Source organism: Carcharodon carcharias, chromosome 19 (genome assembly GCF_017639515.1).
Source record: "Carcharodon carcharias isolate sCarCar2 chromosome 19, sCarCar2.pri, whole genome shotgun sequence".
Lineage (NCBI taxonomy): Eukaryota > Metazoa > Chordata > Chondrichthyes > Lamniformes > Lamnidae > Carcharodon > Carcharodon carcharias.
This window is the reverse complement of record NC_054485.1, coordinates 55,550,959-55,565,728: the sequence shown is the minus strand read 5'-3', so window position 1 is coordinate 55,565,728 and position 14,770 is coordinate 55,550,959. Positions and strand designations below refer to the sequence as shown.

At 44.7% G+C, this 14,770-nt stretch overlaps 1 protein-coding gene across 1 annotated transcript in view; it reads right to left on the bottom strand.

Moving 5' to 3' along the window:
• The window catches only part of adgrb2 (adhesion G protein-coupled receptor B2), a 1,120,188-nt gene that overhangs the window by 988,770 nt on the left and 116,648 nt on the right, over positions 1 to 14,770 (bottom strand). Inside the window, exon 4 of the mRNA XM_041212905.1 lies at positions 6,898 to 6,909. Within this exon, the coding sequence (XP_041068839.1) occupies positions 6,898 to 6,909 (12 nt within the window). The remainder of the gene's footprint in view (positions 1 to 6,897; positions 6,910 to 14,770) is intronic.

Genomic DNA, 14,770 nt, shown 5'->3' with positions numbered 1-14,770 from the left:
TGTTATACCTGTGCAGGCATTAATAGCCATCATCTATCTCCTAAAGTGAACAAAGGGGTTTGACCAGGGACATAGAAATTGATTGTTAACCTTTTTTTATTCATTCACAGGATGTGGGCGTCGATGGCTAGCCTAGCATTTATTGCCCATTCCTAATTTCTGAGGCTAGATCTTTGAAAGGGAAGAGTGAAGACTTGCAATCCCTCATAAGGGAGATGAGATTGTGTAACTCACAGTGAACACTGACATCTGGGTGGGTTATTGGAAAATCCATGGGATCTGTCTTAGCCACATCTGCGACTTATTGTGCAGTGTAGTGTGTTCAACCACAGTTTACCTGTTATTTTGTTTTACCTCATCTTAATTCTTAACGTTAGATATAAGATGGATATTGTAAACCGTTTTACTTTTCTGACTTTGTACAGTAAAGTTTATTTTGCTTGTTCAAAAACTGTGGAATCTCATAGCTTTATTCTCTTAGTAAGAACCCTGGATCTCAACTTTGCCTGCTTTAATGAAAAGGTTACTGGTCCTTAACTGGATCCTACCTAAAATGTGAGAGTCTGGCCCAGGATCATAACAATGCCTAGGTAGCTACAACTTTATGTGTAGACAAGGGTGATTAACTAAGAATGTGTACAACAAGATCGCCTCAGATACACAAACCACTTCCTTTCATTCCTAGGTAGTACCTCCCCTTCCTCCTCCAAAATCAGCAAATAAAGTGTTACAGCCAGCAGAATAATCACCTTCAGAAATGTGGCCATGGTAATTTAAATAATAGCTGTCACAAATCATGGATGAGGAACTAGAAGCTACAGAAGTGTTTTTGTGACTGTAGGTTGTTTCCAGTAGGGTTCTACAGGGCTCAGTACTCAATACCTTGCTGTTCGTGATATATATATATCAATGATTTAGACTTAATTGTAGAGGGTCTGATTAAGATGTTTGCAGATGATACAAAAATTAGCTGTGTGTTAAATAGTGAGAAAGAAAGCTGTAGACTGCAGGGAGATATCAATGGACTGGTCAGGTAGATAGAAAAGTGGCAAACGGAATTCAGTTGGGAGAAGTGTGAAGTAATATATTTGGGAAGGACAAACAAGGCAAGGGAATACATAATAAATGATGATTGTGAGAAGTGTAGAGGAACAGGGGGATCTTGGAGTCAATGTCCACAGATCGCTAAAGGTAGCAGGACAAGTAGATAAGGTAGACAGGTCAAGGAGGCAGACAGAATACTTCTTTTTATGGAACGAGGCTTAGAACATAAGAGCAGTGAGGTTGTATTAAAAATGCAGGAAGCAGTAGTTTGACCCCAACTAGACTACTGGGTACAGTTTTGGTCACTTCAGTACAGGAGTGATGTGATGTGAAAGAGAACAAACGAGAGATTAATGAGGATGTTGCCAGGAGTGGAGAACTTCAGCTATAAAGAAAGATGGGATAAGCTGGGATTGTTTTCTTTCAAACAAAGGAGGCTGAGAGGAGCTTTAATTGAGATGCATAAAATTATTAGGGCCTTAGATATAGTGGATAAGAAGGACCTATTCCATTCGCAGAGAAATCAATAAAGAGGGGACATGGATTTAAGGTAATTAACAGAGGATTTGAGCAGAGTTCAGGCATATTCTTTTTTTACACACATGGAGTTTAGAACTCACTGCCTGTAAGGGTTATAGAAGCAGAAACCCTCAGTACATTTAAAAATACTTGGATATGCACTTGATGTGCTGTAACCTATAGGGTCACAGGCCAAGAGCTAGAAGGTTGGATTAAACTAAATAGCTCTTTTATGGCTAGGATGGGTATGAATAGCCTAATGGCTTCCTTCTCTTACATAAATCTTTCTGTTTCTATAAGTGCAAAAACTACATCATAAGTGAAACCAGCATCAAATGCAAAGAAAATATTATAAAAGAAAACTGAATGAACCCAAAGTACTGCTACAAAAAGCACACTATAGTTAATAATGAGACTCTCCTTTAAGAGAGCAATTTCCAAAGTGACTTAATTAAGGGGCAAGCAATACAATGCACTTTGCAAATTAGCACTTAACATCTACAGCACATTCCTGGCTAAAATCACAGGAAATGGAACCATTGGGTCATTATCATAATTGGCATACCCTAAATGTGAAATGTGATTGTCCCTTACCATCACAAAAAGGATTTAAAGTAAACCTTGCATTTATGCAGCATCTTTCATGACTTCAAGATGTCCCAAAGTGTTTTATAACCAATAGAGTTATTTCTGAATTGTGGTATAATATAGAAAATTGGTGTAAGTTCATTGGTAATGATTCATTGGTGTAAGAGAGGATAATGGCCATTGGTCATGCAATGGCAGTATGCACATTGGGCAAAAACCAAATTGAAAGCCTGGTCTCCTAACTATTCACCCCTGCTCTTCCAATCAGCAGTAACTCTTTCGAGTACAAACACGTTTCCATCTGTTCCTATTCAGATGAAGTTACATTGTTTCATAGTTTGCACCATTGTGAGATTTGAACTCTCAATATTTTGATGATGTAACAGATGTTGTGTAACTCTTTTGAGTACAAACACGTTTCCATCTATTTTTCAGATGAAGTTACATTGTTTCACAGTTTGCCAGTGTGAGATTTGAACTCTTGATCTTAGGGTTACAAACCCAGTAACTCTTTCAAGTACAAACCTGTTTCCATCTGTTTCAGATGAAGTTACATTGTTTCATAGTTTGCCATTGTGAGATTTGAACTCTTGATTTATTGTAACTCTTTCGAGTACAAACCTGTTTTCCATCTGTTTCAGATGAAGTTACATTGTTTCATAGTTTGCCATTGTGAGATTTGAACTCTTGATAATCTTTTAAATGAAAACCAAATCAACAAAATTGGGATAAATCAGGCACAGCCCCTAATTCAGGTCAGCTGTAAAACCAAGGACAAAAGTTTAAAGGAACCTTACAAACTTTAAATCAAAATGTGATTAAAGGGGTCAACAAAACACCCCAGTCCCCGCGGTGCCCACCGAGCACGGAAGGCCTCGAGAGTGCCAGCAGACACCGCGTGCTCCCTCTCCAGGGAAAAATGAGAGATGTAACTCTTTCAAGTACAAACCCGTTTTCCATCTGTTTCAGATGAAGTTACATCATTTGCCATTGTGAGATTTGAACTCTTGATTTATTGTAACTCTTTTGAGTACAAACCTGTTTTCCATCTGTTTCAGATAAAGTTACTTTGTTTCATAGTTTGCCATTGTGAGATTTGAACTCTTGATAATCTTTTAAATCTTTTAAATTTGAACTCTTGATCTTGGGGTTACAAACCCAGTACCATAACCACTTGGCTATTTAGGTCAAGCCCCCCAATCAGCAGTATTACCACAAACTCACCAGGCCCCATTACTGAATCTTTAATTACAAATAGATTGGAAATGCGAATGCTAAATTTCCCAATTTATGTTTAATTTTGACAAATACTTTGAAGAACTGACACTGGTTTTAAAAGTAAATTGAGCAATGATACAAATAAGGCATAGGGGCTTTTCATGGGGAATGTAAATGTGTTTGGCAATTTTGATAATTCAACTCACAATAAATATTTGATGTGTTTAATTCAAAGCATTTTTAATTTAATGACTTGTTTTGGATCAGAAACAAGCAGGTCACACCAACAAATTTGTAATCTTCAAAGAAATACTTTAGCATTAAACTAGATATCTTGTTAACTTTCAGTTTGCATGTTATACTTAGAATCTGCTATTTTGGAGAAGGGGAACATATGAGAAATTATGAATAAAAATTATGCTGATGACTTACTCATGTTCAAGTTTGTTAAGATCTTGCTCCAAACTGCCTCAGTGAATTTTCCTACATGCAACCCTCAACACGGCCCTATACTCCCCTGATACCAGCCATCTTCTTGCTCTTTATTCTTCATATTTCCTTATCACCATTGTGCTTCTTTAAACACTGTTTCTGCAGTCCCACGACTCTCTCTCCCATTGTCTTCCGTCTTCCTGCCTTCAACCATCTCAAGTCAATTTTCTTCAATTTTGTTTTTGCCTCCCAAACCACTTTTTCTCTCCTCCCCATTTAGTCCATAGCCATGTAAACTGCTCTGCACGCACGTGAGAAACACTAGAGACATGCAAATTAGTGTTTAGATAAACATTAAGCATTTGCATCTAAATTACCAGTTACATAGTGATCCATGGCAGAAATATCATACTTAAAGTTCTCCTTGATAAAGAATTGTTCTGTACTAGGGCATAACTGATACAGATGCTTAGCAAGCAAAAGAAGGAACCTATTCCCAATTATTGTAACTATACTGCAGCAAAAATCCTAGCATTACAATCAGTACATCTCTAAATGCCTGTCCATTATAAGGTGTTATACTACAATTCATGAGGTACAAACATGGAGGGAGACTGCTTCACCGGAGAAAATAGTGCCTTTCCATAAAATAAAGGCACTTGGTATTGAAATGTAAATGTGGCGCAGCTTATTCATAATATCCCAAACTGCACTATTCACGGGTGAAAAGCCAAGCACGAATCAAGGTGATGGCCAAGAGCAGGAGTTGCTACACAAGCTCTCATTCATGCTCAGCACCATCTTAGACACATCTATCTTACAGTATACAACTAGCGATGTAGAACAAGTGTTATCACTTAAAGTCCTAGTATAGGAATGGTCAATAAGATTGAGGGATAGACCTTTTTTTATCACCGAACAGACACAAATCTTAATTATGAGATTAATAGATTCATTGATACACTCACTATAACATACCATGCACATGACGTAATAACTTTTAACATGCTTTGTTTTCAACTTTTTAATTAAAATCAAGATTGTGCTCTTATGACCCCCTTTCCTTCACAGTCTTTTTCATCTCCATCATTTGTCAACTTGTCTCTCCCAGCCCCAATTCCTTCCCTCTTTAACTTTCTGTAATCCACTCTCCCCTGGTCCCTCCCAATTCTGTACTTTTTCTCCTCATTTTTTTCTACTTCTTGCCTCTCTCATTTTCTCCCACCATTTTTTTCTGATCCCTTCTCTTCTTGTCTCTTTGTGCTTTCTCAGAATCAACAGAGGTGGAGTGGATTTGCACCTCACCGGCAATTGACTTTGCCACTGACCTGGCAGTTTTCCTGGGATCAGCTAAATTGGCTGAAAATTGACAGTCTCTCACTGGACAGCATATGGTTGCAGAGGTGGGAAGGGAAGCAGTGGTGGATACTAGAAAACTTGTACAGGATTTATGGGTCTGTGGCATATTAATGGGGAAATAACATCCAAGAGGGGAGAGGGTGGCATAGTGGTATTGTCACTAGGCTGGTAATCCAGAAACCCAGGGTAATGCTCTAGGGAACCAGGTTTGAATCCCACCACAGCAGATGGTGAAATTTGAATTCAATAGAGAATCTAGAATTAAAAGTCTAATGATGACCATGAACACATCTGGTTTACTAATGCCCTTTAGAGAAGGAAATCTGCTGTCCTTACCTGGTCTGGCCTACATGTGACTCTGAAATGGCCTAGTAAGCCACTCAATTCAAGGGCAGTTGATCTAACGTTTCTAATTTCAACAAAGCAGAGATGAATAAATTACTAGAAGCTATGAGGAGAGAAACCAGTTCCCCTTTATCAACTCTGCTTGTTATATCCTCAAAGAACTAGCAAATTTGTCAAACATGATTTCTCTTTCGCAAAACCATGTTGACTCTGTTTGATTGTGTTAAGCTTTTCTAAGCTTTTCTATTTCTTCCTTAATATATACTCTAGCATTTTCCCACTAACAAATATTAGGCTGACTAACCTATAGTTTCCTGCTTTTCGTCACACTCCCTTCTTGAATAAGGGCGTCACATTAGCGGTTTTCCAATCTGCTGGGGCCCTCCTGGAATCCAGTGAATTCTGGAATATTTCAACCAATGCCCCCACTATCTCTGCAGCCACTTCCTTTAAAGCCCTTGGATGAGGTCAACAGGTCCTGGCAACTTGACTGCCTTTAGTCCCATTAGCTCGCCAAATACTTTGTTCCTCGTAATATAGATTGTTACAAGATCTTTCCTCCCATTAGTTCCTTGCTTATCTAATATCTTTGGGATGTTTATAGTGTCCTCCACCATTAAGACTGATGCAAAATATTGGTTTAAATTATCTGCTATTTCCCTGTTCCCCATTATCAATTCTCCAGCTGCATCCTCCATGGGTCCCACACTCATTTTAGCCACTCTTTTTTTTTATATATCCATAGAAGCTCCTGCTATTTGTTTTTATGGTTCTTGCCAATTTACTTTCATAATCAATTTTCTCCCTCTTTATTAAAGTTTTTAGTCATCTGCTGCTGGTTCCTGAAAAAATCCCTATCTTCTGGCCTACCACTAGTTTTTGCCACTTTGTGTGCCCTAGTTTTTGATTGGATACTCTCCTTGACCACCTTTGTTAACCACGGGTGGTTCACCTTCTCATTGAGTCCTTCTTTTTGACCGAGATAAATTTTTGCTAAGCGTTATGAAATATCTGCTTAAATGGCTACCATTGCTCATCCACTGACCTTCCCCGTAGTCTATTTTCCCAGCCTGCTTTGGACAACTCTTTCTTCATACCTCTGTAATTGCCCTTATTTAAGTGAGGACACTGGTTTGAGACCCGAGTCGCTCGCCCTCAAACTGAGTTTGAAATTCTACCATGCTGTGATCGCTATCCCCGAGAGGATCCTTAACTATGATATCTCTTATTAATCGCACCTCATTACACACAACTAGATCTAAAATAGCCTGTACCCAGGTAGGCTCTGCAACATATTGCTCTAAGAAAAAATCCCTCATTCACTCTACACTACGTTACCCCTGCCAATTTGATTTGTCCAGTCAATATGGAGTTAAAATCACCCATGACAACTGTAGCGCCCATCTTACACATATCCATTATTTCCCAATTTACACTTTGTCCTACTCCTCAGAGGCTTATAGATGACTCCCACCTGTGACTCTTCCCCTTGCTAATCCTTATTTTCACCCAAACTGATTCCACATCACAATCTTTTGCACCTATATCACCACTCACCATTGCACTGACACCTTCCTTTATTAGCAAAGCTACCCCACCTTCTTTTCCTTTCTGCCTATTTTTCCGGAACGTCAAATATCCTTAAATATTGAGTTCTCAGCCTTGGTCACCCTGCAACCAAGTCTCTGTAATAGCTATCAAATCATATTCATTTATTTCTATTTGTGCCGTCAACTCAGCAAACTTGTTAAAAATGCTGTGTGCATTCAGATAAAGAGCTTAAGCTTTGACTTTGGTTCTGATTTCTGCTGCACTCTTCTGCTTATATTTTCTGCCCCTTCCTGTCACACTTTATCGTTCACCTCTTCACTACCCTGCACCTCTGTTCTCTGGTTTCTTTTTGATTTTTTAAACTTCCCTTCAACTGAGTCCTCCCCACCACTAATTACTTTAAAGTCCTATCAACAACCATAGTTATGCAATTCACCAGGACACTGATCCCAGCATGGTTCAAATGAAGCCCATCCCAACGGAACAGCTCTCTCCTTCCCCAGTACTATTGCGTGCCACATGAATCGGAACCCATTTCTCCCACACCAATTTTTGAGCCAAGCATTTACCTCTCTAATCTTAATTATCTTACGCCAATTTGCACGTGGCTCAAGTAGTAATCTGGAGATTATTACCTCTGTGGTCCTGCTTTTTAAAAAAGCCCCAAGCTGCTCATAGTCCCTCAGTAGAACCTCTTTCCTAGTCCTACCTATGTCGTTGGTACCTACGTGAACCACAACAACTGGATCCTTCTCCTCCCACTCCAAGTTCCTCTCCAGCCCAGAAGAGATGACCTTAACCTTGGCACCAGGTAGACAACACAGCCTTCGGCACCCTCTGTCTTTGCTGCAGAGAACGGTATTTATTCCCCTAACTATGCTATCCCTTATTACTATTACATTTCTCTTTTCTCCCTCCAGTTGAATGACGCTCTGTACCATGGTGCTGTGTTCAGTTCGCTCATCCTCTCGGAAAACCGTGCCCTCATCACACCAGGAGCAAGAGTCCCGTATCTATTGGACAAGGGTACTGGCTGAGGCTCCTCCAAAGCTAAATTTTGGATCTCCATACCTGCCTCACTCGCAATCACACCCTCCTGTCCCTGACCATGGATCAAATTTGATGTAATTAATCTAAGGGCTGAGACTGTCTCCTGAAACACAGTGTCCAGGTAACTCTCCCCCTCCCTGATGTGTCGCAGTGCCCGCAGCTCGGGCTCCAGCTCATCAACTCTGAGTCAAAGTTCCTTGAGCAGCCAACACTTGATGCAGATCTGGTCACCGTAGATCAAACTAGCATCCATCAAGCCCGCATACGACAGCTGCAACACATCACCTGTCCAGACATCTCTATTCTATTTAATTAATTAATTTGGATGTTAAATATTTTAAAAGTGAATTTCTTAACTGTACTCTTCAGCTGTAATAACATCTCCTGATTTAAACCACTTGGCCAATCAAAAGAAACATGGAAGAGATACCCACCAATCACCTATCTGTTTTCCTTTGACATCACACATTGCTCTGAAAGATAGAAACAGGTCCTCCTCTAGGTGCTGCTGACTGCCTGTCCCAGGGTCCTCTTCTCGCACTCTCCTCAAGGTGCTGCTGACTGCCTGGCTTGGAGTCCTCTTCTCAGATTCTCCTCTAGGTGCTGCTGACAGTCTATCCCAGGGTCCTCCTCTCACACTCTCCTCTAGGTGCTGCTGACTGCCTGTCTCAGAGTCCTACTCTCACACTGTCCTCTTGGAAAATATCTTGCAGCGGGTGGTGTTCCCATATGTTTGCTGCTTTTGTTCATTTAAGTGGTTAAAGTCATGGGTTTGAATAGTACTGTCACAGTAGGTTGGTGGTGAAGGGAATGAATGTTTAAGGTAGTGGATGGGGTGCCAATGAAGTGGACTGCTTTCTCCTGGATGATGTTCAGTTTCTCTCATGTACTCAGCCAGGTAAGTGGAGAGAATTCCATCATGTTCCTGATTTGTGCCTTGTGGATGATAGATAGGCTTTGGGGAGTCAGGAAGTGAGTTAATCGCTTCTGTTACAAGCTTCTGTGACTGAGTTATCAGCTTCTAAACTGCTTGTGTATCCACTGAATTTATATGTCCGGTTTAATTAAAGGCAGAATTTTCTGTTTGTCAGGCGGGTGGGCCCGACCGACTCAGCGGCCGATTGCTGCTGGAGAATCATGCCGCGCCGCCATTTTCCGCGGGTGGGCCAATTAAAGCCCACCGGGCAGGTAAGCGACTACAGTGGAGAATGGGAAAATAGTCGCTGGGGCGGGCGGCCTCAGACTGCCAGTTCCAATGGGGAACTGGCAGCCTGTATAAAGAGTGGCCAAGTAGCCTGCTTGAGGCAGTGCACCATGGCCACTCGAGCAGAGAGGGAGGGAGGACCGATTGGACAGCAGCATGAGCAGGAGGAGGGGGACAGGCTGCAGGAGAAGACAGCAAGGGGCCACTGTGCCCCCCGATTTTCAGATGCAAGCCTTGCTGTCCTCCTCTGAGAGGTGTCTATCTGTCGGAATGAGCTGTATCCGGAGGAGGGCCCCCCATGTCACCAGTCAGACGTGGGAGGAGGTGGGTGACGCTGTTAGTGCCCATGATGATATGCGGCGCACTGGCACCCAGTGCAGATAAAGATTCAATGATTTGCTGTGCTTGGACGGTTGTGTACCATTTCGGTCTTGGTCATTTGACCCAGAAGGTGTCTTAGCCTTTGAGCCCCCCCACCATGTCTTGCTGTCGTTTCTGCATGCTGGGTGGGCAAATGGGTACTGACCATGCTTACATCAATCTTAGCAGTTGAGATGAAGAAGAGTTCTCCCCGCAGCATAAGTTGGTGTTTGTGACATTTGAGCAGACTGTGGGCAATTTGCAGGGGAGGCCGCTAGGCACATACTCAGAACTCCAACACATGTCATATTGATGGTAATGAGATGGTGCAAGGGGTGCCTCAAGGTGTTTTGGCCAAGTGGCATCTGCTGGCATCGGCGCCACACCTAGTTGCGACTTCTTGCCATGGGCACTAAGACCTGTGTGCTATTCAAAGTGATGGACGTTGAATGTGTCCAAGGTGGCCGTTGGGGGAGAGGGTTGGGACCAGCCGCACTATCTTCGGGGGACTGATCACCAGTAGTGCGGACAGGGGCAGCTGGAGGCCTCAGATGGGCCACTGTGGTTGGGGTGCAGCAGGTGCATGCAGAGTACATGAGCGAATAGCCCCAATAAATCCTCTTCTCTGTTTTGCAGGCAAAAAGTCACCACAATGCACGGGAGCACCAGAGGACAGGAGGTGGGCGCGCCCTCCTCCAGCGCCTCACAACCTTTGAAGAACAGGCCATGAAGCTGGGCAGGGGGCAGGAGGCCAGGCCAGTCGGGAGCGGCGAGGCTGGGGTCCTGTGGGCAGGTATTTGAGGTCCACAGTTCCATCCATTCTGTCTGCCCACCATCCAAACCACTGATGGTTGCTGCAATCATTAATGCTGAAACAATGCTCATTCATAGACTGAGACATTCTGACGTGTGGGTAATACAGAAGGGACCGTCATTCCCTTGAGGATTCGCATCTCGACCACCTTCCAAAGTCACCTTATCCCATTTGTGACCACTATCACCATGGTCTAACATGCCATTGGATCACTGCTGCACAGGCAAAGCGTTATTGCATCTTAGGGGGTTTGGGGCCTCCAGCACCCTTTCAGCCAGTGCCTCCCACATTACTTTGTCCAAAAGGTCCGCAGCACCTCAGCTGTGAATCTCATGGCACTCAACTTAAATAAATGCTATCACATTACTCATCCCTGTGCCAAGGGAAAATGTTGCCTTCTGCACACCAGGTCTATGCCCCTCCTAATGAAATGAAGGCCAATAATGTGACCTTTCAATATCCTGTGATCCACGGCAAATGTCGCAACTGTTTGTGATGTTTCCTTGGCCCCACAACTATCCAGGCCAGAATGCATCCAGGTCAGATACCTCTGCACTCTCCCCACTCCTATGGTACATAACATGCCATGTGGCATTCCTGAGGCCATCTGACCAGCCTGTCTGCATGTGCGTTTAATGGTTGGGGCTCCTCTTGACTCTTTCCCACCTCACCAATGTTCGTCTCCTTAGGGTCTTGAAGGGTGAGCGACTTATGAGACTGGGGGGAAAGGAATAAAAGGTTGAACTGAATGTACACAAACTGATGCAGTGTCCTTGTTGTTAACTTCAGCGTCACCACCAGAGTGAGCCGCACCTCGACACCGCAGCCCCCCCTCCACACCTGAGGGCCAACATGTGCAACTTGCGGCACATCATTTCAGCCAGCCAGGCACCAGCGCAGACACACACACCTCAATGGGGACTTTACCATCGGCTAGTGTCCCGGGTCACAGTGGAGAGGGCACATCACAATCGCTGAAGGAGATGGTAGGGGCAGAGAGTGCCGATGGTGCCAGCAGCCAGAGGGCTGCAGGGGACAAGGCACATGCTGAGTCCGGTACTGATGACATGCCTCTGGAGTTGTCCCCAATGCAGAAGCTGCAGGACAGGCGGCAGAAAGTGCATTTGTATCTGGCAGGATTGCATGAGGGAATGCTTCAGTTGCTCTCTGCGACGGAGGAGTCCAGGCAGAGTGCACGTGAAGGTTTGACCCTCAGGGCAGAGCTTCAGGCTTCCTCCAATGAGAGATTGGCGACTATCATAGAGAGGGGCTTCAATCGAATGGAACATTTTATGTTTGGGATACGCTCTGACCTGCAAGCCCTCACAGCGGTACTGGCCATGGGTGGTCATTCCCAGTGTGAGAGATGTTGTGGGCACCAAGCGTTGGCACTCGGGAGGTCGAAAGGGACTTCGACCTCTGCCTGTCAAAGTTTCTTCCGTTGAGACTGCGACAACTGGGGAGGTGCCAGTTCAGGAACTGGCCACTCCCTCCCAGGCAGAACCATCACAGACTCCACGGGCCAGAGGACACCCGCCCAGGTCATCAAAGCCAAAAGGGCAGCAGAGTCAGCAGGCTATCTCTCAAGCCACTCCGAGCGATGGGGCGGCACCTAGACGTAGCACCTGAAAACGTAAGCATAAGGCACCTTAGGCACTCCACGGGTATGTCATTGGTGATTTCGTGTTGCCCTTAGAATAGGGACCATTTTTTTCTTATTGCAATGGAGTGTTGTTTGCTGTTCTTTTGGACAGAATACAGTCCACCTTTGTTACCATGGCTGAGGGTCTTCTGTTTGTGGTGCATTTTTCTTTTTCACATATTTATCATGAGTGTTTGAGTGGACACTGATGTTACTGTACTAAGCCTTTAGTTGCAGTTGAACAGGTGGAAGATGTGGCACCCAAGTGCCACATGTGGAAGTGCCAAGCAGTGCTGGTCCTGCTGATCCATGTGTGTGGAGCTAGCTGAAGGTTCGCTGCATTAAATTGTGCCGGGTGTCCCTGTCTCCTTGGTGTAATTGCAGGTCATCGTTCTGCCCCTCATCATCGCCCTCTGCTTCCTCATCCTCTGAGGCACAGCTGGATTCATCATGTGCAGCCTCGTCAAGGGCATTAAGGTCTTCATCGTCAACTGCATTCCCTCTTTCCAGCACAAGATTGTGCAGGGCGCAGCAGACTACCACTTTCAGAGAGACGCGATCTGGGAGGTACTGGAGTGCGCCCTCTGAGCGGTCCACGCAACGGAAGTGCATCTTGAGAAGAGCGATGGCTCTCTCCACCACAGCCCTTGTGGTGCCGTGGCTCCTATTGTACCGCTGCTCAGCTTCTGTTCTTGGACAGCATAGTGGCATCATGAGCCACCTTTGCAGGGGTTAGGCCTGGTCACCCAGCAGCCAACCATCTAGCTGGGCTGGAGCAGTGAAGAGCCCCAGCACCTAGGAGTGTCTGAGGATGTAGGCGTCGTGGGAGCTACCTGGGTACCTCGCACAAACTTGTAGAGTCAGCATCCTGTGATCACACACTATCCGTACGTTCGTGGAGTGGAAGCCCTTCCTGTTGGCGAAGGCACCGGGCTCACCTGCTGGTGCCTTGATGGCCACATGTGTGCAATCTATAGCACCCTGGACGCGGGGGAAGCCAGCAATAACCATGAAGCCTCTGGCTCGCTATGCCTGACTTGCCTGGTCGCAGTGGAAGCGGATGAAGGTGGATACCCATCTGAACCGAGTATCTGTAACCTGCTTGACACAAGTGTGGACAGATGATTGCAAAGATCACCCACCGAGCCCTGGAAGGAGCCAGAGGCATAGAAGTGGAGTGCAACTGTGAGCTTCAGAGCTGCTGGAAAGGGGTGTCCACCCACACAGTTAGGGGAGATCTCAGGGCCAATCATCTGACAGATATAGTTGGCTGTCGCCCTTGACAGTCGAAACGTGCTTCAACACTGCTCCTCAGTCATATCGAGGTAGCTGCTTCGCCGTCTGTATACCCTGGCAGCAGGATAGTGGCGTCTTCTGCAGCCCCTTGCACCTTGGACAAGCTCTTGGCCCCGCATGCCTTGTGTCTGCGCCTGGCCTCCCAAAAGTGGCTCCCCTGGAGGCTGATTGTGCAGTCCTGGCTTCCTCCTTATTCTATCCATCCCTTCCTCCTCAGGGGAGCTGCATCCAGTAGAGAGGTCAGAACCCATACTCCCAGGCTAAATGGAGGCCTCCGGAAAGCTGCAGGCCCGAGAAAGATTACTGTCTGCAGACTGGTTTCAAAGTACACAAGAAGCTCTTGGAATTCGATAAGAACTGCTAACAATCATGCACGCAACTTTTAAACACTTCCAGCAATTAAAACTTTGTGTAAAACATGAACAACCCCTCTGAGTCCACATATCCCAACATTGCATGAGTTTTCTTAAAAAATCTCCTATCCGTCTGCCCGTTGGGCCCGTACTCTGAACCGAAGTTCGCACAGGCCCTTCAAAATCCAGGACAATTGGCAAGTTAAGGGCCTTAACGAGACCTTCAATTAATGGCAGGTGAACGCCCCGCTGCTGAGCGCGCCCACCAACTGAAATATCGCGATGCCATGCAGTGGCGTCAGCGCGCGACTGTTTAAGCGTTGACGTACGGGCTCTGCCACCCGCACGTCAGCTGCAAATTCTGGCCTGAATTTCTGGGAAACGGTAACCCTCATAATGTTGACGGTATGGGATTCAGTGATGGTAATGCCATTGAACTTTAAAGGGAGATGGTTAGAATCTTTCTCATTGGAAATGGTCATTGCCTAGCATCTCTGTAATGCAAATGTTTACTTGCTACTTCATAAGTATACTATAATTATCAGTTTTACCATGCACGTGCAATTTGGATGCTGTGCCCAATATTCTGATATGTTAAGCAGAGATGTCAAGTTACATGCTCTCATTTTTTATGAAAAACAGAAAGACCACTAAGGTAGAAAGACCACCAGGGTGGTGTGACAAATAAACAAGAATTGATTTCCCATGAGAAGGAAGCAATCAATATAATCAGATATCCAGTGGCCAAACGTGGAGGAGATGGAGAGATTGGTGGGCAGATGGCACAACTAGCTTTGTGTATGGAACATTAATTTTTCTTCCTGACTCCTATGTGGTTATAATAAGCCCAGGCACTACAATGATACAACTGCAACTGTAGAATGAAGGGGAGCTTATGCTTGATGGACCTCATTTTAATTCTCGTCATTCTGTACACCTGGTAGTATAGATGCGTCCTGATGAGGGTAATAAAATGGAGGAAGAGCAGTGTGTCA